The sequence below is a fragment of the Stegostoma tigrinum genome, chromosome 19 (assembly GCF_030684315.1).
Source record: "Stegostoma tigrinum isolate sSteTig4 chromosome 19, sSteTig4.hap1, whole genome shotgun sequence".
In the NCBI taxonomy this organism is placed as follows: Eukaryota; Metazoa; Chordata; class Chondrichthyes; order Orectolobiformes; family Stegostomatidae; genus Stegostoma; species Stegostoma tigrinum.
In genome coordinates this window covers 61,675,179-61,702,583 of record NC_081372.1, presented here as the reverse complement: position 1 = coordinate 61,702,583, position 27,405 = coordinate 61,675,179, and the positions used below count along the sequence as shown (strand labels likewise).

General features: G+C 43.7%; 1 protein-coding gene across 1 annotated transcript in view; it reads right to left on the bottom strand.

Moving 5' to 3' along the window:
* sycp2l (synaptonemal complex protein 2-like) overlaps window positions 1-27,405 on the bottom strand; it is a 374,186-nt gene that overhangs the window by 89,214 nt on the left and 257,567 nt on the right. The window contains exons 19-20 of the mRNA XM_059652659.1: window positions 19,754-19,832; window positions 19,613-19,670 (exon numbers count right to left, since the gene is read on the bottom strand). Coding sequence (XP_059508642.1) covers window positions 19,613-19,670; window positions 19,754-19,832 — 137 coding nt within the window. The remainder of the gene's footprint in view (window positions 1-19,612; window positions 19,671-19,753; window positions 19,833-27,405) is intronic.

Below are 27,405 nucleotides of genomic sequence, written 5' to 3'. Positions count from 1 at the left end.
GAAAACATCTTCACCATGTCCACTCTGTCTGGACCTGTCAGTATTCTGGTCATCGTTAACAGGTGGGGGTCCAGCAAAGGAAAATATAAAATTCATTGTCAAAACAAAAACTGAAATTGCTGGAAAAGCTCAGTGGGTCTGGCACCATCTGTGGAAAAAAATCAGCATGAATGCTTCGAGTCTGGTGACCCTTCTTTCACAGATGCAGCTGGACATGCTGAGCTTTTCCAGCAACTTCTGTTTTTGATCCTGGTTACAGCATCTGCAGTTCTCAAGGTTTTTATAAAATTCATTCTATTACACTGTAGCAGTTCCACAAGAGAACTTATCCTATACGGTCTTCAAGGCCAGTTACAGATTTAAATGCCTGGGGGCAGAAAAGAAGATCTTGTCCAAAGGATATATTACCCACAAAGCATATGTGAGTACTGAATAGTGCTGTTCAGAATCAGAGGAAGAGACAGTATGTGCTTATGTTGTAAGAGTTCCATGTGCCCAGCAAAGCATTAGGCTACCTGAGTGAGGCCTGGTTTGATGACTCAATGTAAGTCGACAAGTCCCCAGAACAGGGAATCTGCCAGGCTACGCAGAAACCTACAGAATGCTCAAGAATGTATCATATATCCGGGACAGCAACTCAAAGGGACGAATACAAGTAAGCCTCGCCACCCTGAATTTTTTTTTTGGGAGTTGCTGGCTGGCCAGCATTCATTGCCTGTACCATGTCATCCTTGAGAAGGTGGTGGTGAACCAAATTCTTGAACCGTTGCAGTCCAAATGTTGTGGGTTGACCCACAATGCCATTACAGAGGGAATTTAAGGATTTTGACCCAGTGACATTGTCGCAATGGCAAGCTTTGGAAAGGATGCAGAGGAGATTTACTAGGATGTTGCCTGGTATGGAGGGAAGGTCTTACGAGGAAAGGCTGAGGGACTTGAGGCTGTTTTCGTTAGAGAGAAGGTTGAGAGGTGACTTAATTGAAACATATAAAATAATCAGAGGGTTAGATAGGGTGGATAGGGAGAGCCTTTTTCCTAAGATGGTGACGGCGAGCACGAGGGGGCATAGCTTTAAATTGAGAGGTGAAAGGTATAGGACAGATGTCAGAGGTAGTTTCTTTACTCAGAGAGTAGTAAGGGAATGGAATGCATTGCCTGCAACGGTAGTAGATTCACCAACTTTAGGTACATTTAAGTCGTCATTGGACAAGCATATGGACGTACATGGAACAGTGTAGGTTAGATGAGCTTCAGATTGGTATGACAGGTCGGCACAACATCGAGGGCCGAAGGGTCTGTACTGTGCTGTAATGTTCTATACATAAATTAGGATGTTGAGTGGCTTGAAGGGGAACTTGAAAGTGGTTGAGTTCCCATATATCAGCTGCCATCATCCTTCTAAATGGATGTGGTCATAGGTTTGGAAGGAATATCTCAGGTGCTTTGGTGAATTTCTGAAGTGTATCTTGTAGGCAGTACACATTGCTGCAAATGAGCATTGGTGGTAGAGGGAGTGGATGCTTGAGAATGTTGTGCCAAAGAAGTAGGCTGTGTTGACCTGAATGGTTTCAATCTTCTTGAATGTTGTTTGACCAGCATTATCCAAGCAAGTTGGGAGTATTTCATCACACACCTAACATGTGCTTGTAGATGATGGATAGGCTTTGGGGAGTCAGGAGGTGAGTTACATGCCTCAATATTTCTAGCCTCTGACTTGTTCGTATAGCCAATGTGTTTATGTGGTGATTCCAGTGAGTTTCTGGTCAATTGTAAACCCCAAGATATTGACAGTGGAGTTTTCAGTGATGGTAACACCACTGAAGTCAAGGAGTGGTAGTCAGATTGTCTCTTACTGGTGATGATTATTGCGTGGCTTTGGTGTGGTGTGAATGTTACTTACAGCCCGGATATTGTCCAGATCTTGCTGCATTAGGAACTTGGACGACTTCAATATCTGAGAAGTCGCAAATGGTGCTCAACATTATGCAATCATTGTTGAACATTCCTACTTCTGACCTACAATGATCAGAAGGTCATTGATGTAGCAGCTGAAGTATCTAGTGTCGACAAGCATATCTTGATATCACATGGACCGAATCAAATTGACTAAAGACTGGTGTCTGTGATGCTGAGACCACTGCAGGAGGCCGAGATGGATCATGAAATCATAACTTCTGACTGAAGATCGCTGCAAATGCTTCAGATTTTTCCATCATTGAGGATGGTGATATTTGTGGAGCCTCTTCCTCCAGTGAGTTGCTTAAATGTGTACCAAAACTCAAGCTGGATATGGCAGGACTGCAGAACGTAAGATCTGATATGTCGGTTATGGGTTCGCTTAGCTCTGTCAATGACTTGCTGCTTATGCTGTTTGGTGGCTTCAACAGGTTGGCACCTCATCTTCAAGTATGCCTGGTGCTGCTTATGGCATGCCCTTATAAAATCCCTACAGCGTCGAAACAGGCCTTTTGGCCCAACAAGTCCACACTGACACTCAGAGCAGCCACTAATCGACACATACGTAAACACTATGGACAATTTAGCATATCCAATCCACCTAATCTGCACATATATAGAACATAGAACATTACTGTACAGTACAGGTCCTTCGGCCCTCGATGCACATCTTCGGACTGTGAGGGGATACCGGAGCACCAGGAGGAAACCCAGGCAGACACGGGGAGAAAATGCAAACTCCACACAGACAGTCGCCCGAGGGTGGGCCTGAACCCAGGTCCATGACGCTGTGAGGCAACAGTGCTAACCACTGTTCTGCCCCAAGCTTGATGGTAATGGTTCAGTAGGGGATATGCTAGGCCATGAATACAATTCTGCTGCTGTTGATGGCCCACCGCACATCATGGATAACAAAGTGTTAAGCTGGATGAACACAGCAGGCCAAGCAGCATCTCAGGAGCACAAAAGCTGACGTTTCGGGCCTAGACCCATCATCAGAGAGGGGAATGGGGAGAGAGTTCTGGAATAAATAGGGAGAGAGGGGGAGGCGGACCGAAAATGGAGAGAAAAGAAGATAGGTGGAGAAGAGAATATAGGTGGGGAGGTAGGGAGGGGATAGATCAGTCCAGGGAAGACGGACAGGTCAAGGAAGTGGGATGAGGTTAGTAAGTAGGAAATGGAGGTGCGGCTTGAGGTGGGAGGAAGGGATGGGTGAGAGGAAGAACAGGTTAAGGAGGCGGAGACAGGCTGGGCTGGTTTTGGGATGCAGTGGGGGCAGGGGACGAGCTGGGCTGCTTGTGTGATGCAGTGGGGGGAGGGGACGAACTGGGCTGGTTTTGGGATGCAGTGAGAGAAGGGGAGATTTTGAAGCTTAAGAAGTCCACATTGATACCATTGCGCTGCAGGGTTCCCAAGCGGAATATGAGTTGCTGTTCCTGCAACCTTCGGGTGGCATCATTGTGGCACTGCAGGAGGCCCATGATGGTCATGTCGTCTAAAGAATGGGAGGGGGTGTTGAAATGGTTCGCGACTGGGAGCTGCAGTTGTTTCCTGCGAATCAAGTGGAGGTGTTCTGCAAAGCGGTCCCCAAGCCTTCGCTTGATTTCCCCAATGTACAGGATGCCACACCGGGCAAAATGGATACAATATACCACATTGGCAGATGTGCAGGTGAACATCTGCTTAATATGGAAAGTCATCTTGGTGCCTGGGATAGGGGTGAGGGAGGAGGTGTGGCGGCAAGTGTAGCACTTCCTGCGGTTGCAGGGGAAGGTGCTGGGTGTGGTGGGGTTGGAGGGAAGTGTGGAGCGAACAAGGGAGTCACGGAGAGAGTGGTCTCTCTGGAAGGCAGACAAGGGTGGGGACGGAAAAATGTCTTGGGTGGCGGGGTCAGATTGTAGATGGCGGAAGTGTCAGAGGATGTTGTGTTGTATCCGGAGGTTGGTGGGGTGGTGTGTGAGAACGAGGGGAATACTCGTGGGGTGGTTGTGGCGGGGGCAGGGTGTGAGGGACGTGTTGTGGGAAATGCGGGAGACGCGGTCAAGGGCGTTCTCCACCACTGCGGGGGGAAAGTTGCGGTCCTTGAAGAACTGGGACATCTGTCTCATCCTGGGAGCAGATGCGGCAGAGGCAGAAGAATTGGGAATGGGGATGGAATTTTTGCAGGAGGGTGGGTGCGAGGAGGTGTATGCCCAGTTTTGAGTTACTAGATCTGTTCGAAGTCTATCCCATTTAGCACGGGTGACAGTGTCACACAATATGAAGTAGATTATTCTCAATGTAACCATAGGACAGTGTGATGGTCATTCAAATCTACCCTGGCATTGCCAGATGTATCTGCAGCCAACATTTGGTAAGAACAAGTATGTTCTTCCCACACCACCTACAGGTGACCAAATTTAGCAGCTATGTCTTTTAGGGCCTGATCGGCTCAATCACTAATTGTAGACTCTTGGTGGTGAACATTGAAATCCCCAACCCAGAGTACATTTTGTGCACTTGTGAGCCTCAGTGCTTTCCTTCATGCATTGTTTAAAATGGAGGAGTACCGATTCATCAGCCAAGGGTGGTAATCTCAAGGAGGGATCCTTGTCCATGAGATTTCATGGGGTTGGGAGTCAATGCCAAGGACTGCCAAGGCAACGCCCTCTAGAATGTATACAACTGGGCTGCCACCTCTGCTGGTTCTGTTCTGGGTTGGTGATGCTGGTATCTGGCCTTTTTCTGAAGAAGGGTCTAGGCCCGATAAATCAACCTTCCTGCTCCTATGATGCTGCTTGGCCCGCTGTGTTCATCCAGCTCTACACCTCGTTATCTCTGTTTGCTCAGATATTTGTATCATCGATAGCCATGGGTGAGGTGCTAGGAGACTGGTGGTTGGCTAACTTGGTGCCATTATTTAAGAAAGGTAGTGAGGAAAAGCTAGGGGACCAGTGAGCCTGACATCAGTGGTGGGTAAGCTGTTAGAAGGGATTCTGAGCGACAAGATTTATATACATTTGGAAAGGCCCGGACTGATTAAGAACAGTCAACACGGCTTTGTACATGTAATATCGTGTCTCACTAACTTGACTGAGTTTCTGAAGAAGTGAAGAAGACTGATGAATTCAGAACAGTAGACATTGTCTAAAAGGACTTCTGCAAGGCATTTGACAAGCTTCTGCATCGTAGACTAGTTAGCAAGGATAGACCACATAGAATACATGGAGAGCTAGGCATCCGGATGCAAAATAGGAGATGGAGGGTGGTGGTGGAGGGCTGGCTTCTCGACTGGAGGCCTGTGTGCCGCAAGGATTGATGCTGAGTCCAAAGCTTTTTGTCATCTATATAAATGATTTGGATGTGAATACAGGAGGTACTGTTAGTAAGTTTGCAGATGGCACCAAAATTAATGCTGTAGTAGAGAAGGTTATCTCACAGTACAGAGAGCTTGATCAGATGGACAAATTCGTCAACGAGTGGCAGATGGAATTTAATTTAGATAAATGCATTTTGGTAGGACAGGAATTATACAGTTAACAATAAGTTCCTGAGGAGTGCTGCAGTACAGAGGCAATGGGGTGCACGTTCATAGTTCCTTGAAAGTGGGCTTGCAAGTAGACAGGTTTGCAAAGGCAGCATTTGGTATATTTGCCTTTTTGATCAGTGCATTGAGTATTAAAGTTGGGGAAAACACGTTGCAGCTGCACTGGATAGTGGTTACGCCACTTTTGGAATACTGTGCTCAATTCTGGTCTCCCTACTATAGGAAGGATGTTGTGAAACTCAAAAGGGTTCAGAAAAGATCTATAAGGATGTTGCCAGGGTTACAGTGAGTTATAAGGAGAGGCTGAATAGGTTTAGGTTTAGATTTTCCAGGTTTAGAATCCCTACAGTGTGGAACCAGGCCCTTCGGCCCAACACCGCCCCTTGGAGCATCCCACCCAGACCCATACCCCTATAACCCACACACCCTTGAACACTACGGGCAATTTCCCATGGCCGATCCACCTAGCCTGCACATCTTCGGGCTGTGCGAGGAAACCGGAGCACCCGGAGGAAACCCACGTAGACACGAGGAGAATGTGCAAACTCCACACAGACAGTCGCCCGAGGCTGGAATCGAACCCGGGTCCCTGGTGCTGTGAGGCTGCTGTGCTACCCACTGAGCCACCGTGCCACCAAGGGTGGGGCTTTTTCTTTTCCTGGAGTTTTGGAGGCTGAGGGGTGACATCATAGAGGTTTATAAAATCATGAGGGGTGGGGTTAGGGTGAATAATTAAGGTGTCTACCAGAAGATATGGGAGTTCATAGATTTAAGGTGGCAGGAGAAAGATTTTAAAAGAACCTAAGGGGCAACTTTTTCCCACCAAGCATGGCGCATTTATGGAATGAGCTGCCAGAGGAGATGGTAGAAGCTGGTACAATCACAATATTCCAAATGGGTACGTGAATAGAAAGGGTTTCGAGGGATATGGGCCAAAAGCTGGAAAATGGGATGAGATTAATTTAGAATATCTAGTCATCATAGCTGAGTTTGACCAAAGGGTCTGTTACCATGTTATACATCTTTATGGCATGTCGACCATTGATGGGGAAGGCAGACTTCCTTCCAAAAAGGTCATTAATGCATGAAATGGGTTTTTCTGATAATCAACAAGGATTACATGGTCATCAGTAGATTCTTAATTCCAGATTTTTTTTTAAATTCAAATTTAACTATCTGCTGTGACAGGATTCAAACCTGGGACCCCAAAACATTAGCTGAGTCTTGGGATTAATGATTTGACGATAATACCCCCGACCATCACCTCTCCCAAAGCTAAAACTGCCATCGGAAGTGATATTACCAATTGCCACGGACTGCAGGAAATGGTGTAACTCATAAGTATGACATAACCAGAATGGGGTTTACTAATCAAACAGGGCTATTGCTAACAACGGCAATGGTTATGTGTGGTCAATCTCAAAGAATGATGAAGATTATGGCCACACCTCACAATACACTAGTGGCACTATTCAAAAGCAGGATTGGGAAAGTGTAGCAGCTGCTATTTATAGCAGGGTAATTTAGGATGCCTCCCCAGATCCAGAGGTCTGACTTCCCAAAGGATCACAGAGGTCTCCTCAACATAAAATTAACCTATGTAGGCAAATCACTGGAAAAGAGGAGGGGCTGAAAGGGTTCAAAAGAAAAGTATATCATGCAGAGTGACATTAAACTAGCATACAATTGCAAGTTCCTAGGTGTGGATCAATATTAAAGAACACAAACTTGCAAGCTGTCAGTTCCCAGGAAGATACACCAGAGGTATTAGGCCTCAAAGGGTACAGACATTTCATGGGAAGATATGTGGGATCACCATACCCTTTTGCTCTTGGAGACAACTTGTTTGCAAGTTGACAAAGGAATAATAATGCTCACTGTTCCACAAAGAGGTTGTCTATGCATTGAACTTGTTGTGCCTTGAGGGAAGCCCTTATAATACCAGGGACATTGGACACAGGGGAGAATGTCTGATTTACACTTGGCAGACATATACCAATATGTGAAGAACAAATTGTTGCCTGTAGGGCAACTAGAGCTGGTAATATGTATGCGCCTTCTCACTGATTTTACTGTAACACTCTCGACAAGATGGCAGCATCGGCAAAGTAAGCAACATTTGAGCTCCTTGACCTGTCTTCTCCAGGCGGCCACTTCCTCCCTTCTTTCCTTACCCTTTTTGTCTTCTTTCTTTTTCTTCTTCATCTTCCTGGTCAGCAGTGGCAGCTAAGGTGACATTGTGGCGGACAGCAGCCAGTGGAGGTGGCTGCCTGGCCTGGCAACACAGCCGTTGGCTTCTGGTTGTAGTATGCCCCAGAAGGGACTCCAGGTGTCCTTAAGGCCGCAGCAGTAGCGGAGCCAGGGACTGCCGGTTGCAGTAGACCCAGAGTGGGGACATCTGCTCATTCGCGAGGCAGTGGCGGCAGCGTGGGGGGCTCCAAGTTACGGAATGAGAGTGGGTCTAGCAATGGATCCAGCATTGGTGGCTGGTTGAGGAGGTGGCCTAACAACAAAGAGACAGCTCCTGAACAGTGGCAACTCCGATGTTGGTGGGTCCAGTGCAGGCAGCAGAGGGTGGCGGTGCTGGGTGTTATTGGTCTGCCGGCTCAGGCCTAAGGACTCATGGTGTAGGCAGTAGAACGAATATGGACCCTTTCAGCTTTATTCTTTTATTCTTCAAATATTCAATAACGCCATATTGTGGCAGCAGTTGAAGCTTTTCACTGTATTTTGCTGTGTTCTTCATTGCAAAGTCCAAGTGACAATAAATGGCCAGAGAATGACCAAAGAAATGGAGGAGCGGACTGGGAAGCAGATATTGGAAAGGTGCAGAAGTCACAGGGTTGTAGTCATGGGTGATGTCAGCTTTCCAAATATTGATTGGAAACTTTTTCGTTATAATAGCCGTTTCTGTCCAGCGCATTCAGGAAGGATGCCTGACACAGTATGTTGATAGACCAACAAGAGGAGAGGCCACTTTGGATTTGGTGCTTGGCAATGAACCAGGCCAAGTGTTAGACCTGTTGGTAGGAGAGCATTTTGGCGGTAGTGATCATGACTCTGTTACTTTTACAACAGTCATGGAAAAGATTAGGTACATACAGCAGGGGAAGGTTCATAATTGGGGTAAGGGTAACTACAATTCTGTTAGACAAGAACTGGGTAACAAAAAATGGGAACAGATGCTGTCAGAGAAGAGGACTATAGAAATGTAGAGATTGTTCAAGGAAAGCATACTGCATTTGATCGATATGTTTGTCCCTAGCAGGCAGGGAAGATGTAGTCGAGTGAGGGAGCCTTGGTTCTTGAGAAAGGTCGAACAGCTAGTTAAGAGGAAGAAGGATGTTTATATAAGGTTTCGGAAACAAGGACTGGGAAAGGTTCTAGAGGGATACAAGTTAGCCAAGAAGGAGCTGAAGAAAGGGCTGAGCAGAGCTATAGGGGGGCATGAGGAAACCTTGGCAGATAGGATCAAGGAAAACTCCAAGGCTTTTTGCACGTACGTCAGGAATAAGAGAATGATCAGAGAAAGGGTAGGGCCAATCAAGGATTGTAAAGGGAATTTCTGCACGGAGCCTAAAGAGATAGGAGAGGTCCTTAATGAATACTTTTCTTTGGTATTCACAACTGAGAGGGACCTAAACAGGCTGGTAGGCTAGGGGAATTGGATGTTAGTAATGAAGATATACTAGGAATTTTAAGGAACTTGAAGGTAGATAAGTCCCCTGGGCCTGATGGGATTTATCCAGGGATTCTATGGGAAGCGAGGGAAGAGATCGCAGGACCTTTGGCGATGATCTTTTCGTCCTTACAGTCCATGGATATAGTGCCGGAAGATTGGAGAGAGGCAAACATCATTCCCTTGTTCAAAAATGGGAATAGGGATAACCCCAGAAATTACAAGCCAGTTAGTCTTTCAGTGGTGGGCAAATTACCGGAAAGGGCTCTGAGAGATAGGATTTATGATCACTTTGATAGGCACAGTTTGGTTTGTGATAGCATGGATTTGTGAGGGATAGATCATGCCTCACAAACCTTACTGAATTCTTTGAAGAGGTGACCAAACACTTGGATGAAGGTAAAGCAGTGGATGTGGGACACATCAATTTAAGTAAGACATCTGATACAGTTCCCCAAGGTGGCTCGTGCAGAAAGTAAGGAGGCATGGGATAGGGGGAAATGTGGCAGATTGGATTCAGAGTTGGCTGACTCTTAGAAGACAAAGGTTGGTAGTCGGTGGAAAATATTCAACATGGTACTTAGTTATGATTGTTATAGCACAAGGATCTGTTCTGGGTCCTCTTCTATTTGTGATTTTTGTAAATGATTTGTATGGAGGTGTGGAAGGGTGGATTGGTAAATTCGCAGACGATACAAAAGTGACCTGTTCTAGGTTACAAAGGCACATTGATGGGACGCAGAGCTGAGCTGAGAAGCGGCAGATGGAGTTTAACCCTAAAAGTGTAAGATAATTCATTTTGGAAGGACAAACTTGAAAGCAGAATACAGGGTTAACAGAAAGATTCTTGGCAGTGTGGAGGAGCAGAGGGATCGTGGGGTTCATGTCCACAATTCCCTAAAAGCTGCCACCCAGGTGGATAGAATTGTTAAGAAGGCATATGGTGTGTTAGCTTTCATTAATAGAGGGATTGAGTACAAGGGCTGTGAAGTTATGCTCCAGCTGTACAAAACCCTGATTTGGCCACATCTGGAGTATTATGCATAAAAGTTCGACACAACGCCATGGGCCAAAGGGCCTGTATTGTTCCATGTTCTAATAAATCATTATTCATAATTGTATACTACAATTAGGTAGGCATTCTTCTGTCATGATTGGTTCGTGATACTCACATTCTATTAATGTTGAAAACCTAAGCAATAGTAATGATTGCATTTTGATAACTGTACACCTCTTAATGGGAAATGTTATTTTCATGTAACTGAATCTGAGAGTTTGACTGCCTTTATAATCCTTTCTCCTGTGTCTCCAGAGGGTCATGTTCAGATCCCAGGAGTCCACTGCTACAGCAAGCAATAAAGATTGTTTTAAACACTGAAGATTCCATTTGCCTTCTCTTTAACAAGTCTGATCACTTTCTACAGATAAGGGTCAGAGAATAGTAGGGTGACAAGCAGATCTCTGAAATAACCACAACAGTCTCAGAAATAACCACAACACTTATCAAGATACACCAAGGTCCATAGAGTTGTCAATGAGTGCCTGCAATGATATAAGGAAATATTTGAAGAAAAGAAAAAAGTTCAGTTCAATTTTCCCTTGAAATGTTTCAAGATGGTGGAAAAGCATCCAGAACCAGTCCCATCAAATCCAGCAACATCTCCATCAGTGTCACTTCCTTTTTTCAAATAAGCCCTGCTATGCCCTCCTAGGACTGCACCTCCTGGCATACAAGCCAGCATCAGAATTTAAAGTAAGACTGATTTATTTCTTATTTTGCATGTTGTTTATAATATTAAATAAATAGTGTTCAGGCTTTAGGCTTTGTAAACTACTTTATACATACAAGCTGTAAAAGGTACAACAGACATGTGTTCCAACTTGTGCACAATTCAACTTGTAAAAGTATTCATTCACAAGTCAGCAATTGCCTGTAATAATGAAGGCAAATGGAATATTGGCCTTTACTCCAAATAAAATGGGCTATTTAAATAGGGAGGCTTCACTTAAACGACGGCATGTACTAGTCAGAAAACAGCTGGAATAATATGAACCGTTGTGGTCCTTTTTCTATTGCAAAATACACCGACATTGGATCCAATCCAAAGAAAGCTCAGCAGGTTGATCCTGGGTGTGGAGGGACTGTCTTATGAGCAGAGACTGTGTGTGTTGGGCCTGTACTCACTGGAGTTTAGAAGAATGAACCTCACTGAAACATTCATGGGGGACTTGACAGGTTGGATAAGGAAAGGTTGTTAACCTTGTTGGGACAGTCTAAAATGAGAGGCATAATCTCAGAATGAGCAGTCACCCAATTAAAACAGAGATGAGGAGGAGTTTGTTTTACTCTGAGGGTACGCAATCTGTGGAATCCTTTATTGCAGAGAGCTGGAAAGGCTAAGACATTAATTCTGCTCACCGAAGGTTAGAAGAATGAGAGGTGATGTTGTTGAGAAATATAGCATTTTTAAGGAGCTTGACAAGGCAAGTATTCAGAGGAAGCTTCCTCCGTGGGAGCGTCTAGGAACCAGAGGGTGTAGTCTCAGAATTAAGGGGTGCCGATTTAAGACTGAAACGAAGAAAAATTTCTTCTTGTGGACTGTCTTTAGAATTCCTTGCCATAGGGAGCTGCAGGGGCATAGTCCGAGTGTATTCTTACAGCTGTGATTGATAACTCAGAAGGGGGATGGGAAATTCAGGTGTAGTCCTAGTACACAGGAGGATGAGCGTAGGGAGGACATGGTCAGGACTTCACTGTCACAGGAGTGTGCTGGCAGACAGCAAGCTGGATTGAAGTGTGTCTACTTTCATGCCAGGAGTACCCGGAATAAGGTAGGTGAGCTTGCAACTTGGATAGGTACCTGGGACTTCAATGTTGTGGCCATTTCGGAGACATGGATAGAGCAGGGTCAGGAATGGATGTTGCAGGTTCTAGGGTTTAGATCGTTCATTAAGCTCAGGGAAGGTGGTAAAAGAGGGGGAGGTGTGGCTTTGTTGGTCAAGGACAGTAATGCGGTGGCTGAAAGAACTTTTGATGAGGACTCGTCTACTGAGGTGTTATGGGCTGAGGTTTCTGAGGAAGGTTTATCGGCTGAGTCAGTATGGGTGGAAGTTAGGAACAGCAAGGGAGCAGTCACCTCACTGGGGGTTTTTTACAGACCCCCAAATAGCAGGAGGGAGATCGAAGAACTCATTGGCCGGCAGATTGTTGAAAAGTGCAAACATAGCAGGATTGTTGTTATGGGTGACTTCAACTTTCCCAATATAGATTGGAACCTCCTTCGTGCAGATGGTTTGGATGGAGCCGTTTTTGTCAGGTGCGTACAGGAGGGTTTCCTTACTCAGTATGTGGACAGGCTGACAAGGGGAGAGGTCATTTTGGATTTGGTGCTCAGCAATGAGCCAGGACAGGTGTCAGATCTCGCGGTGGGAGAACACTTTGGTGACAGTGACCACAACAGCCTCACATTTACCATAGCCATGGAAAGGGAAAGGAGCAGTTATCAGGGGAAGATATTTAACTGGGGTAAAGGAAACTATGACGCTATCAGACAGGAGTTGGGAAGTACAGATTGGGAGCAATTGTTCCACAGAAAGGGCACAGCAGACATGTGGAGGCTGTTTAAGGAGCAGTTGTTGCAAGTGATGCATAAATTTGTTCCTCTGAGACAGGTAAGAAGGGGTAAGATTAAGAAGCCTTGGATGACGGGTACGGGGTGCTTCTTGTCAAAAAGAAAACGGCAGCGTACATAAGGTGGAGGAGGCAAGGGTCTAGCACAGCTTTAGAGGATTACAAGCTTGCTCAGAAGGAGCTCAAAAGTGGACTGAGGAGGGCCAGGAGGGGGGACGAAAAAGGCTTGGCAGGAAGGATTAGGGAGAACCCGAAGGCATTTTACTCATGTGGGAGGAATAAGAGAATGATCAGGAAGAGGTAGGGCCGATCAGGGATAGCGTAGGGAACTTGTGTGTGGAGTCTTAGCAGATAAGGGAAGCCCTAACTGAGTTTTTTGCTTCGGTTTTCACTAAGGAAGGGACCTTGTTGTGAATGAGAACTTTGAGGAGCAGGAAAACAGGCTTGAACAGATCAAGATTGAGGAAGTTGACGTGCTAGACATTTTGGCAAACATTAAGATTGATAAGTGCCCAGGGTCAGACCAGATTTATCCTAGGTTGCTCCAGGAACTGAGAAAGGAGATTGCTAAACCGCTGGCAAAGATCTTTGCTTCCTCACTCTCCACGGGGGTCGTACCGGAAGATTGGAGGGAGGCAAATGTTGTTCCTCTTTTCAAGAAAGGGAATAGGGAAATCCCTGGAAATTACAGACCAGTAAGACTTACATCTGTGGTCAGCAAGGTTTTGGAAAGAATTCTGAGGGGTAGGATTTATGACTATTTGGAAAAGCATAGTGTGATTAAAGGGAGTCAGCATGGCTTTGTGAGGGGAAGGTCATGCCTTACAAATCTTATTGAGGTCTTTGACAGGTTGCAAGGGTCGAGCAGTGGATGTGTACATGGACTTCAGCAAAGCATTTGATCAGGTTCCCCACAGCAGGCTCATTCATAAAGTCAGGAGGTATGGGATACAGGGTGATTTGGCTGTCTGGATTCAGAATTGGTTGGCTGACAGGAGGCAGAGAGTGGTTGTAGATGGTAAGTATTCTGCCTGGAGGTCAGTGCTGAGTGGTGCCCCACAGGGCTCTGTTCTTGGGCCTCTGCTCTTTGTAGTTTTTATAAATGACTTGGAGGAGGAGGTTGAGGGGTGGGTTAGTATGTTTGCTGATGACACAAAGGTTGGAGGTGCCGTTGATAGTATCGAGGGCTATTGCAGGCTTCAGCGAGACAATGACAGAATGCAGAGCTGGGCTGAGAAATGGCAGATGGAGTTCAACCTGGATAAATGCAAAGTGATGCATTTTGGAAGATCGAACTTAAATGCTAAATATCGGATTAAAGGCAGGATTCTCGGCAGTGTGGACGAACAGCGGATCTCGGTGTTCAAGTGCACAGCTCCCTCAAAGTTGCCACCCAGGTGGATAAGGTTGTTAAGAAAGCATATGGTGTTTTGGCTTTCATTGACATGGGTTCGAGTTTAACAGCAGCGAGGTTATGCTGCAGCTCTACAAAACCCTGGTGAGACCACACTTGGAATATTGTGTCCAGTTCTGGTCGCCCTATGATAGGAAAGATGTGGAGGCTTTGGAGAGGGTGCAAAGGAGGTTTACCAGGATGCTGCCTGGACTGGAGGGCTTGTCTTACAAGGAGAGGTTGACTGAGCTCGGACTTTTCTCTCTGGAGAGGAGGAAGAGAGGTGACCTGATCGAGGTGTACAAGGTAATGAGAGGCATGGATACAGTCGATAGCCAGAGACTTTTCTCCAGGGCAGGATTGACTGCCACGAGGGGTCATAGTTTTAAGGTGTTAGGAGGAAGGTATAGAGGAGACGTCAGAGGGAGATTCTTCACCCAGAGAGTTGTGAGCGCATGGAATAGTTTACCAGTGGTAGTCGTGGAAGCGGAGTCATTAGTGACATTTAAGCGACTGCTGGACATGCACATGGACAGCAGTGAATTGAGGGGAATATAGGTTAGGTTATTTTATTTTTGGATTAGGATTATTCCACAGCACAATATCGTGGGCCGAAGGGCCTGTACTTTGCTGTACTTTTCTATGTTCTATGTTCACTATGAATAGATGTCTCTGCAACTTTATCTGCTGATGCCTACTAAACGTACAACAAGAGGACACAGTACATTCAAACACACTGACCACACTGCCCTACGTCAATAACAAATCAGAACTGACAACAAGGCTCCTATGACCACTAGGAATCATGGTGGCCCACAAGCCAATAACCACTCTGACAAACACTCACAAGGATTAAAGACCTCATTCCCACAACATGCAGAATTAACATGGTTTACAATACAATGCAACGACTGCCACAAACATTACATAAGACATACAGAAAGGAAACTAGCCATCAGAAGACGAACATCAGCTAGCAGCAAAATGGTGCGATGAACTTTCCTTCATATCAGTACACTCAGACAATGAAGACAATTAGTTTAACTGGGACAATATAATCATACTCGTCCAAGACAAACAGGGACACGCATGAGAATTCCCAACCCGTGACGCTGTCAACTGAAATATAGGACAAAAACAAAGTTGCTGGAAAAGCTCAGCAGGTCTGGCAACATCTCTGGAGGAGAAAAAAGAGTTAACGTTTCAGGTCCGGTGAGCCTTTCTCCCTACCCCACCCACCTCCCTATTTTCTGCATATAAACTGACGTTTTCCCAGCCACCATCAGTTCTGAGGAAGGGTCACCGGACCTGAAACATTCACTCTTTTTTCTCCTCCACAGATGCAGCCAGACCTGCTGAGCTTTTCCAGCAACTTTGTTTTTGTTCCTGATTTACAGCATCTGCAGTTCTTTTGGTTTTGAACAGAAATATAGAATTGGACCCCATATACAAACCCATTTAGATCAAAACAGAAATGACACTACTAACACAATGGACCAGACAGCATAAATTCCATGCGAAGTAGAACAACATCACTTCATCAGAGGCCGAACTGATGATGTCACCTTGCACGGTGACAAAACATCTGAACAAAAACAAGCCAGCTCGGCGTGCAAGTCAACAACCTCACACAATCCTACTAAATGGCAGAGCTGGCTCGAGGGGCCAAATGGCCTATTTCTGTCCTAATTTGTCGGGTTGTGGCTTATGGTTATAGTTGAGTTTCTGAAGGCAGATTTTTATTCGGAACGAAAACAAAATTGCTCGAAAAGCTCAGCAGGTCCGGCAGCATCTGTGAATGAAAAAACAGAGTCAATGTTTTGGATCCAGTGACCTGTCTTCTGAGGATGGTTCACTGCACCCGAAACATAACTCTGTGTTTTCCCTTCACAGATGCTGCCAGACCTGCTGAGCTTGTCCAGTAAATTTATTTCTGTTCCTATTTACAGCATCCGCAGTTCTTTCAGTTGAGAGTGAAGGGCAAGAGGGAAAAGGCAGGAAAATAGAGTTGAGAATTATAAAATCAATCATGATTTTAGTGACTGGAACAAAGTCAGCAGGTGGCCATCACAAAATGTGAGTTTCCTGTGTGGGGTTGTTAACCCAGTCCAATCAGGCAGTCCTGGTTGACAGATATAATCAGCAGTGCCAGGGGTTCTTTCCAATCCAAGCGCCACCTCTGAGCTAGCTGAGTCAGTGTCATTTACGATGTGCATGTAAATAAAAATGACTTAGTGACGGAATACTGGCCTTCATGGAGCTATTTCAATGATCTCTTTGAACAGTTGAACAGATGCAATGGGCTGTGAGGAACAAAAGTACGCCAATGTCTTATGGTCATGATAGATCCATTGAAGGATGTATTGAAAGCCTTTGATAATTATTTCAACATAAAAGGTAAAAATAAATTATTGTAAGTGCAAGGTGTAACACAAATGTACAACATCCAGGCAAATCGAAGATGTCTGCAGAAATAATCTCTACAACCAATTGCACAGAGGTGACCAGGTGACATAAGACACCTAATTGCATGGACATTACTGCTGAGACTGACAAAATTATTGTCCAAAGAAGAACCGACCTCTGCAGAAAGCCATTCATATAACTAGACAAACTGAAGTCCAGAGGCAACACAGATCAATCCAAAGACAAAAATAAAGTACTGCAGAACCTGGAAATCTGAAATAAAACTAGATAATACTGGAGAATCTCAACAGGTCTTGCAGTATACAGGAAGACAGAGTTGAGATGTTACTGGGGTAACATCATATTGATTTCTATACTTCTGTAAATTAATGTCTTTTATCTGCCTACACATAGGTATGCAGGCACTGCCCTAAAGCTTCCTGCCCAGCTAGGAATTCAGTGTATGACTTTGTAACTCCTTATCTTCCCACACATCGGTATGCAGACACTGTCTTAAGCTTCCTGAAAGAATAAAATTAGAATTAAACTATCTCAAATATGGTTAAGTGAGGAACATTTGTAAAGGTCTGAGACTTCTGAAGCATGTAACTTCTGTCGCTGGCAAAGGGTCCAGGGCACAGACTTTGTTCTAGCCAGACACACCGACAACTTGAAATCACATCTATCCTGATAACAACTTGAAATCGCCTCCTGTCATTAGCAGCCACTTCACGAACAATCGAGACTATATCCTGGTCTTTTATGTTCTTGATGTAATAATTATTTTGTATCCTGTCTTTGTCTGTTGTAATAATTGTTTCATGTATCATGTCATTGTGAGATGTGAAATTGTTTTATGTATTATGTACTTAGTAAAGTATAAAAAGCGGGAACTGTCCGCTGCTCGGGGAGAATTACTTACGAGACTCTGCACTCTGTGCCGGGTTAAGTACAGTGATTCTCCACAGCTTTTACTTGCTTTGTAATAAAAGGATTTGTGCTTTTCTAAACAGGTCAGTGTCTTGTTATTGCATCAAGTCCGTGAGGGTCTCCGAAAACGAACCTGACAGAGGCACAGTTAATGTTTAGTATATTGTCCTCAGCAATGCATTGGGCTGGAAAAATGATTAGATTAGATTCCTTCCAGTGTGGAAACATGCCCTTCGGCCCAACAAGTCCACACTGCCCTTTGAAGCATCCCTCCCAGACCCATCCCTCTATAACCCACACAACCCTGAACACTATGGGCAATTTAGCATGGCCAATCCACCTAGCCTGCACATCCTCGGACTGTGGGAGGAAACCAGAGCACCCAGAGGAAACCCACACAGACACGGGGAGAATGTGTAAACTCCACACAGACAGTCACCCGAGGCTGGAATCGAATCTGGGTCCCTGATGCTGTGAGGCTGCTGTGTTAACACTGAGCCACCGTGCCAGTGGTTTTTAAGCTGTGGGGAAAGACAGGGAGGAGGAGTAAGTGGAACAGATGGTGAAGGCACACTACAGCAAAACACAGAAGGAATGCTCGTATTAGTATTTGTAGATTTTAACCTTAAATTTGTTGCTTCAGCCGAAATGAGAAAAGTCATACAAAGCCTGCCGAATTGAAAAGTCATTTCATAGGATGATGGCCTTGTGTTTTCTGAAGAGATATGTGCGTTTAAATGAGGTGTTGCATTCCAGCACACTGCATCTGGGTCAAGTCCTGTTAAACCAGATCCAGGCCACAAGTGTAATAGTTGACCACTGTCAACAAAGCAAAGGGTTGTTTATTAAAGGATCATTCTGTATAAATATCATTCAGTTGACTAGGCTGGAAGGAAATGGCCTGTATGATCAGGAGAAAGCAGGCTGGCCTGGCCAAAGTTCACTAAAATGGAGAAGACAGGCAGATGTCCAAAGAGGTGAAAGATCAACTGACCATGATAAACGTGACACTGATGTTTGCCAAAGGTCAACGAACCAATCGATGAAGACTGGACAATGTCAAGTATTGAAAACACTGTATTGTTACATGGAAAGGGGTATATCACAATGTGCCTCAGAGCAATAGTTAGCTAGCCTAAGAATAGGAGCAATTGGATCAATGACTGGAGATTGGAACACAGCAGGCTGACCACCTATTTTAGTCTGGGTCTTCGGCAAGTCCACATAAACGGGGTAACTTGCGATTGTAAGCATTAGGCAAGCTTGTGACATTAGATTAGTTTAGATTTCCTACAGTGTGGAAACAGGCCCTTCGGCACAACAAGTCCACACCGCCCCCTAAAGCATCCCATCCAGACCCATCTCCCTATAACCCACACACCCCTGAACACTACGGGCAATTTAGCATGGCCAATCCACCTAGCCTGCACATCTTTGGACTGTGGGGGGAAACCGGACAACCCGGGGGAAACCCACGCAGACACGGGTAGGATGTGCAAACTCCACACAGACAGTCGCCCAAGGCTGGAATTGAACCCGGGTCCCTGCGACTGTGAGGCTGCAGTGCTAACCACTGAGCCACCATGCCACCCATATGACTATTATTGCAGTACTTTGTCGTGCATCTTGTTTCAATAAAGGAAAATTGGGTGTATCCTAATGTTGGGACTGCCTTGGGTTATCATGACCCATGTCAGAACAAGGCGAACAAATTGGAACTTAGTCAGATGAGTGTGAACCTTCTCTATCATTTAGAACTGTGGAAGCTCATTCTGAGAATATGTTTAAGATAGACATCTGGTTGCCAGTCAGTTCATCATGTCTTTTCTGCTATTTTTGATCAAAAAGTCTAAAACTAATCCTATTACTATCTTTATTGGGAATAAATAACACACACTTTAAGGTACTTCAATTGATTTTCTAATGAAGCTATGTACTTTCACTGACCATGCAAGTGCATAATGTGGAAAATGAATTCGCCCATATCCAAATGCTTTACATTGAACAGCCATTATGAGCCCTTTTACCAAATGAATATTTAAATCATCAGTATTTCAAAGAACTTATAGCTGATAACTATATGAAACTTACAAAGGCTTTTCTTTCGCCGCCAAAAGTTGAGAATCAGGAACAATGTCATCTGTTCTGTCTAAAATAAAAGCTAAATATTAACTTCAAATGTGTGATATAAAATCAATTCCTAAAGTCAACATGAATTTCAGCTTTCTTTACCTAGTGGTGCTTTCTGTAGCACTGAACTTTCGTCATCTTGTTCTTGCAGTATTTCAACAACTCTGTTGGCAGCAAACATCTAAAACAGAAAAACATACTACCATTTTAATCACAATTGATCAAGTTGTGGTTATTATGACAAAAAAATCCATCTGCTGTCATCTTGGAAATAAACAATACAAGCACTTTCACAATTTTCTCTTGAGGCTGCGACAGAATTTGCAGTTTCAGAGGGCTTCGAGGCAGAAACAGGAACAGAATCTGAAACTTCAATCAACTGAAAGAAAATCTGAACTTCCAAGGAAACAAGTTGAAAAATGGAAACAAAAATAGAAACTTCTCAGGATCTTCATACTTATTAAAAACTGATTAAAGTGAAATCATTTGAATTTAGACCCAGTGGTGCAGTATTCCTCTTCTCCACAGCCTCAGAACCAGGGACGACTTTGTTTCCACTCTGAATGTGTGACTGAGGTGACTAGATAATCTAATACTGGATCCACAAATTCTGCCAGACGTGAGCTGATGGTGTTTGCAGAGATGGCTGGATAGGACATTTTAGTTTTTTTTACTGTCCTTTCTGTTCTTTACACAATTTGCCACCTGGGCTTGTCAGAGACATTCAAACAATTTGCACATTCACAGGTGCTTCTTCTCTAATTTAGTTGGTCTTAAGCAAGAAATTCCAACAGATCAGCAGGAAATTGTATTTACTACTTTCAGGAAGGGTTTGAGGATATTCTTGAAGCATTTTCTCTGTTCTCCTGGTAACCACTTGCTATGACAAAGCTCAGTGCACAAAGTGTGAGGCAAATGAAGCCAGCTCATTACAGTTAATTGGCTGCGTCATTGCAAGATAAAAGCAACAGTATTTCAAAACTGGGCAAGTTGGTCTGACAGAAGATAATGTTATTGTATAGAATCCTACACAATTCTACCATGATTGGACAGGGTAGAAGCGGGAAAGATGTTCTCGATTACCGGGAAGTCCAGAACAACAGGTCACAGTCTAAGGACGACGGATAAACCTTTTGGGAAAGAAATAAAGATAATTTTATTCAACCAGTCAGTGATAAGCCTGTAGAATGTTTTGCTATAGGAAGTGGTTGAGACCAAAATATTGAATGTTTTCAAAAAGTAGTTGGATATATTTCTTCAGCCGAAAAGCAACAAAGGATATGGGGAGAAAGCAGGAACGGGGTGCTGAGTTGTTTGATCAACCATGTTCAAACTAATAGTAGAACTGGTTTGAAGGGCCAACGGGTTTACTCCTACTCCTATATTCTGTGTTTCTTTGTAAGATATGTCCGCTGAGTATCCTGGTGGATGCAATCTACACTGTGGCTCAGTAAAAAGCTCTCCAGCCACGGGGGCAACTGAGGACGACTCTGGAAATGACGTTCCCTGTGGCAGACAGGAGGGAATCTCTCTGTAGTGAACACTACTGGTTGATGCCTTTGTTGAAGGCAGTCAAAATGAAGGAATCTTAGCAATTCCCTGGAATATTCTCCGACTTCTAAATGAGAAAATGAGATCACATATTTGTGCCAAGACTGCCTCCTTAAAGCAGTTGAGGAAACAGTACTCACCTGAGAGTCTGGTGAACGGGGAGTGTAGTTCTTTTTGCTTTTCTCTGTGGAAACTGATACTCGCTCTATTGTCGCAATAGGACATAGTTGTTTAGTGATCACAAAATACAGGAACGTAATTAGGCCATTCAGCCTATCACATCTGCTCGAACATTCAATCGTGGTTGATATGTTTCTCAACCTCATCCTCCTGCCTTCTCCATGTAATGTTTGATTCCCTTATAGGGCGGCACGGTGGATCAGTGGTTAGCACTGCAGCCTCACAGTGCCAGGGACCCGGGTTCGATTCCAGCCTCGGGTGACTGTCTGTGTGGAGTTTGCACATTCTCCCCCTGTCTGCGTGGGTTTCCTCCAGGTGCTCCAGTTTCCTCCCACAGTCCAAAGATGTGCAGGCTAGGAGGATGGGCCATGCTAAATTGATCGTAGTGTTCAGGGTTGTGTGGATTCGCGGGGGATGGGTCTGGGTGGGATGTTCCAAGAGGTAGTGTGGACTTATTGAGCTGAAGGGCCTGTTTCCACACTGAAGGGAATCTAATCTAATTAAGAACATATCTACCTTTGACTCAAATACACACAGTGACTTGGTCTCCATAGCCTTCCAGGCAACGAGTTCAACAGATTCACCATTCTCTGGCCGAAGAAAGTCCTCCTTATCTCAGTTCTAAAGGGTCTCCCCTTCATTCTGATACTGTGCCCTAGGGTCCTCCTACTAGTGGAACTATCTTCTGCACGTCCACTCTATCTAGGTCTCACCGTATCCTGTAAGTTTCAAAGAGATTCCCCCTCATCCTTTTAAACTCCATGAGTGCAGACACAGAGTTCTAAACCAGTCCACATATGTTAAGCCCTTCATTCCCAGGATCATTCTCATCAACACCCCTTAGAAATCCTCCAAGGCCAATAATATCCTTAGGTAAATACGGGTCCCAAAATTTCCAATGACCTTTCAGAGAATCCTGAACTACAACTGCTAAATCCCTTATGCCTCAGATTTCCAAAGATTTCTCAATTTAGAAAACAGTCTAAGCCTCTATTGTTCCTAACAAAGTGCATAACCTCACACTTTCCCACACTCCATCTGCCAGTTCTTTGCCCACTCCGCCCGCCTGTTTAGGTCCACCTGCAGCATCCTTGCCTCAACACTACCTGTGCCCTCAACTATTCTTCTGTCATGTACAATCCCCTTAGTTCCTTCAACCAGAGATTGAAAAGTGATCCAACCCTTATGTTTTCAAATAATGTACAAATTGGTGGTAAGGGTCATAAAATATTAAAACTTATTTAGAATGACAGGACAATTGATGTGTCAATTCTACAGCATATGGGAACTCCTGATAACATTGTGATTTAGGGCAAGCATGTCTGCATAAGTGACTGAAGTTCATGCAGCTATGATTAAGTATGTAGGAGCTAGAGGTTAAACTGCAGCCAGCATCAGGGATGGGAAATGTTCCCTGAATTCTTTGCTCCAGCAGGCATTCACAGCACTTTCAATAGGCTTTCTGGTCTGTCAGAGACAGGATGATGCAATTGACTGGGGCATGTAGGGGGACCAGAGGGCAGGATTATCAGCCTTTGCAACATTTCAACAGATTTAAGGTTCTCTCAGCTTGTTTGGTTGAGAGTGTGTGCCATATGTGGATGAGTTAACTAAATACAACACAATGGGGCAGGAAACCATTTAAGCCAGGGAGGAAAAGGAATGTCGTGGTGATCGGCTACAGTACAACAAAAGGAATTGTCAACAATCTCCTGCAGCAGAGTGCAAACCCCTGATTAGGCATCACAATGTAGCATGAGGTATGCCAGGAGACGTACTGGGACCTTGTGATAAAGAGGCAACAATAAACTTGGGTGAATTTAAACTGGGTATAAACTGAAAAAATCAGACTAACATTGGCACTCTGAGTAAGGAATTCAAAAAAATGCTTCTGAGGCACTTTCCTTGAGCAGTACATTATGGAATTAACCACAGAATAGGCTATAGTTATTTTGGCATTGTGTAATGTGACACAATTCATCAATCACTTCAAGGTAAAGGAACCCCACTAACACCACAGTATGATTGAATTTTACATTCAGTTTAAAAGGGAAAATACTGAGACTTAAACTAGTATTTTAAACATAAATAAAGTCAATTATAGGCATGAAACCTGAGTTACATGAAGTGAACTGGGATGCTAAGTAAAGGGTTATATTAGTGAAGGTAGTGGCAGATATTTTAAAGGATATTTCAGAATGTTGAGTAAACTAATGTAAAGAAAAATTCTGAAGGAAGGTCTCACTATCTAGGATTAATTAAAGTTAGGGAAACATCAAACTTAAAAGGAAAAAGAATATGAATGCACAAAGATGATTGGCAAGTGAGATGATTTGTCAGAAAATGAAGAACAGCAGAGAATAACTAAAGGGCTAATCAAAACAAAGAAATTAGAGTATGAGAGAAAGCTAGATGGAAACCCCAAACCAGATAGCAAGAGTTTCTATAGGGATTTAAAAATGGAAACAGTAAGTAAAGTGACCAATAGGGAAGAATGCACAATAGGGAAGTACCAGATGAAAGGGACAAAATTTTACTTCTACTTTCACTACAGAAGATACAAGAAGAATTCCAGTAACAGCTGAGTCAGTATCTGGAAGGGACAGAGGACCACTGTGATATTACAATTACCAGGGAAGCAATATTAAACAAAGTGATGGAGCTATAGGCTGACAAATCTCTAAGTCTTGATGGATTCCCAAAGTTGGAGGGTTTGAGCTATAGGGAGAGGGTGAACAGGCTAGGACTATTTTCCCTACAGCATCACAGGCTGAGGGGTGACCTTATGTAAGTTTATAAAATCATGAGGGGCATGGATAGAGAGAATAGTCAAGGTCTTTTGTCAAGAGTAGGGAATCTTAAACTAGAAGGCATAGGTTTAAGCTGAGAGGGGAAATATTTAAAAGGGACCTAAGAGGCAACATTTTCCACAGTGGTGGGTGTATGGAATGAGCTGGCAGAGAAAGTGGTGAAGGCTGGTACAATTACAACATTTAAAAGTCATCTGAATGGGTGTATGAATAGGAAGAGTTTACAAGGAAATGGGTCAAATGCTGGCAAATGAGACTAGATTGATTTAGGAAATGTAGTCATTATGGATGAGTTTGATTGACGGGTCTTTTTGGTATGGCTCTATGACTTCATCCTAGGGTTTTAAAAGAGGTGGCTATTATGATGGCAGCTGTATTGGTGTTAATTTTCCACAACTGCCTACATTCAGGAAAGCTCCTGTCACAATGGCAAATATATCCCTGTATTCAAACATGAAGAGGGACAAAAAACAGGAAGTTATAGGACCAGAGTTCATGGGAACTGCAGATGCTGGAGAATCCGAGATAACAAAGTGTGTAGCTGGATGAACACAGCAAGCCAAGCAGCATCTTAGGAGCACAAAAGCTGACATTTTGGGCCTAGACCCTTCATCAGAGACGGGGATGGGGAAAAGGTTCTGAAATAAACAGGAGAGAGGGGGAGGTGGACCGAAGATGGAAAAGATAAGTGGTGCAGTGGGAGAGAGATCCCCTGAGGTTGGTCTGGAGGGAGGAGGGTAACTTCCTCAGGTTAGGCATCCCTGGACAGTGAGCTTAATGTCAGTCATGGGGAAGGTGTTAGAACCAACTATTAAGGTAGATGATAAAGTGTGAAGCTGGATGAACACAGCAGGCCAAGCAGCATCTCAGGAGCACAAAAGCTGACGTTTCGGGCCTAGACCCTTCATCGGAGAGGTCATTAAGGTGGATATGGTTAGATACTTAGAAAGAAACCTGAAGTAATGGGAAAGACTCAGCATAGTTTTGTGAAAGAGCAATTAGACTTCTTTGAAGTAACATGTGACGTGGCTAAATGAGAATCTGTAAATGCTTTGTAGATGTATTGCATTTCCAGAAGGCATTTGACAGGTGCTACGTGGAAATTTACAGCAGCAAATAAAAGCTCATGGTTAGGGTGTGACATATTAGCATGACAGAAGATTGGCTGGCTGGCAGAAAATAGGAATAATGCATAAAATGGTATTGGCAGGAGGAGATGAGTGGAGTCTCACAGTAGTAGGTCTTGACTCTTCAAATTTTTACAATTTACATCAATGACTTCATGAAAAGCATGATAGCTAAATTCACAGATGACACAAGACTGCAAGGAAAGTATGTTGTCAAGAAGATAAAAGGAGTTTGTCAAGACAAATATAGATAAGTTGACTGACTGGGCAAAATATGGTAGATGGAATATAATGTGGGAAAATATTATGTTCATTTTGGCAAGAAGTTTTTTTTTAATGTAAAGTAGCACTTAAAGGGAGAACAACTGCAGAATTCCGAAGTACAGAGCAATCTAGGTGTTCTCGTGCACAAGTCAGAAAAAAGACAGTCTGTAGTTAAAGCACAATATCAAGATGACTAAGGGGAGGATATCCTTTATTATGAAAGATTTGAGATAAAAACAGAGACGTTTTCTGAGGCATCGATGAGATGACGTCTCAAATGTTTTATATTTTGGTCTCCAAATGTATGGAAGAATGTAAATAAATTGGAGGTTGTACAAATGAGGAATGTTAGATTGAAACCTGAAGTGAGTGGATTGTTCAAAGCACAGGCTGGACAGTTTGGTGACTTGTTTCGACTGCAAATTCAAAGATTGAAGAGTGACATGATTGAAACATATAAGATCTGAATGATCTTGATAGGGTGAACATGGAAAGGATGTTTCCTCTTGAGGGTCTATCTGGAATGGGGGCACTATTTTAAATTTAGGGCATGCCCTATTAGGACAGACATGAGGATTTATTCCCCTAACCCCGACCTCAGGGACAGAGAGACTTTGTAACTTTCTCCATCTTCTTTTTGGCGGAGGACAGGTCAGTGAATATTTTTCAGGTAGAGATAAAAATATTCTTGATAATGTCCAGTTAACAACTTCATCCGTAAAAAATGCTGCAAGCTATTCTTAAATAAATTATAGAAGGATAACTGGATAATTTCAAGATAATCGGGCAGTCCACGTAGTTTTCTAAAAGGGAAATCATGTTTGACCAATCTATTAAAGTTCTTCAAGAACAATAGGTGGATGCAATGTATTAAGGCATCCAGAAGGCATTTTATAAGGCGTCACATCAAAGCTTATTGCAGAAAATAAAACCTCCTGATGCGGAGGGTAGCATATTGCCATGGCAAGGGGAGCAAATTGACAGGGATGGAAGACTGGCTAACAGGAAGCAGAGGATAGAAGATAACAAAGTGTGGGGCAGGATGAACACAGCAGGCCAAGCAGCATCTTAGGAGCACAAAAGATGATGTTTTGGGCCTAGACCCTTCAATATCTCAGAAAGCAGAGAATAGGCAGGAAGAGGTCTTTTTCAGATTTTCAAGATTTAATGAGTGTTGTGCCAAAGAGATCCGCCCAGAGGTTTCAAATGTTTTGAATTTATATAAATTACTAGGATGAAGATGTAGTTGCTAAATTTGCTGATGACACAAAATTCGGTAGGAAAGTAAGTTGTGGAGGCGAACTGAAATATATAATAAAAGATAATATCGTGTTAAGTATAAATATAATGTTAAGTTTTCCATTTGGCAGGAAAAATAATAAAACATAAAATGAGAGTGCAGAGCTCTGAGATACAGGGGGTATCAGAGGGCATGATTTACAAAATGCCTGGATACAGAAAGAGCAAGAATGAGGAAAACTAAAAAAAAATCATTAATGTGAAGGGAATTAAGTACAAAGTAGGAATGCTGTTTTTCAGTTATATAGCATTTGTCATCTTATTTAAGGAAAGTCATCAGATGCAGCTCAGGGAGATTTACAAACTGGAATGGTGGGGTTGTGTTATTAGATCGGGCAAGCTAGGGGTCTTGACCAGGTACAGAGAATAATGATAATAATAATTTCCTCTTCTGGCAAAATCTCAAACGAGGGGACACTGTTCAAAAATCTGAGGTTGACCATTTAAAACAGAGATGAGGCTTTTTTGTTCTCATTCAGAAGATTGAGAATCTTTGGAATTGTCTGGAAGCAGAGTCCTTGAC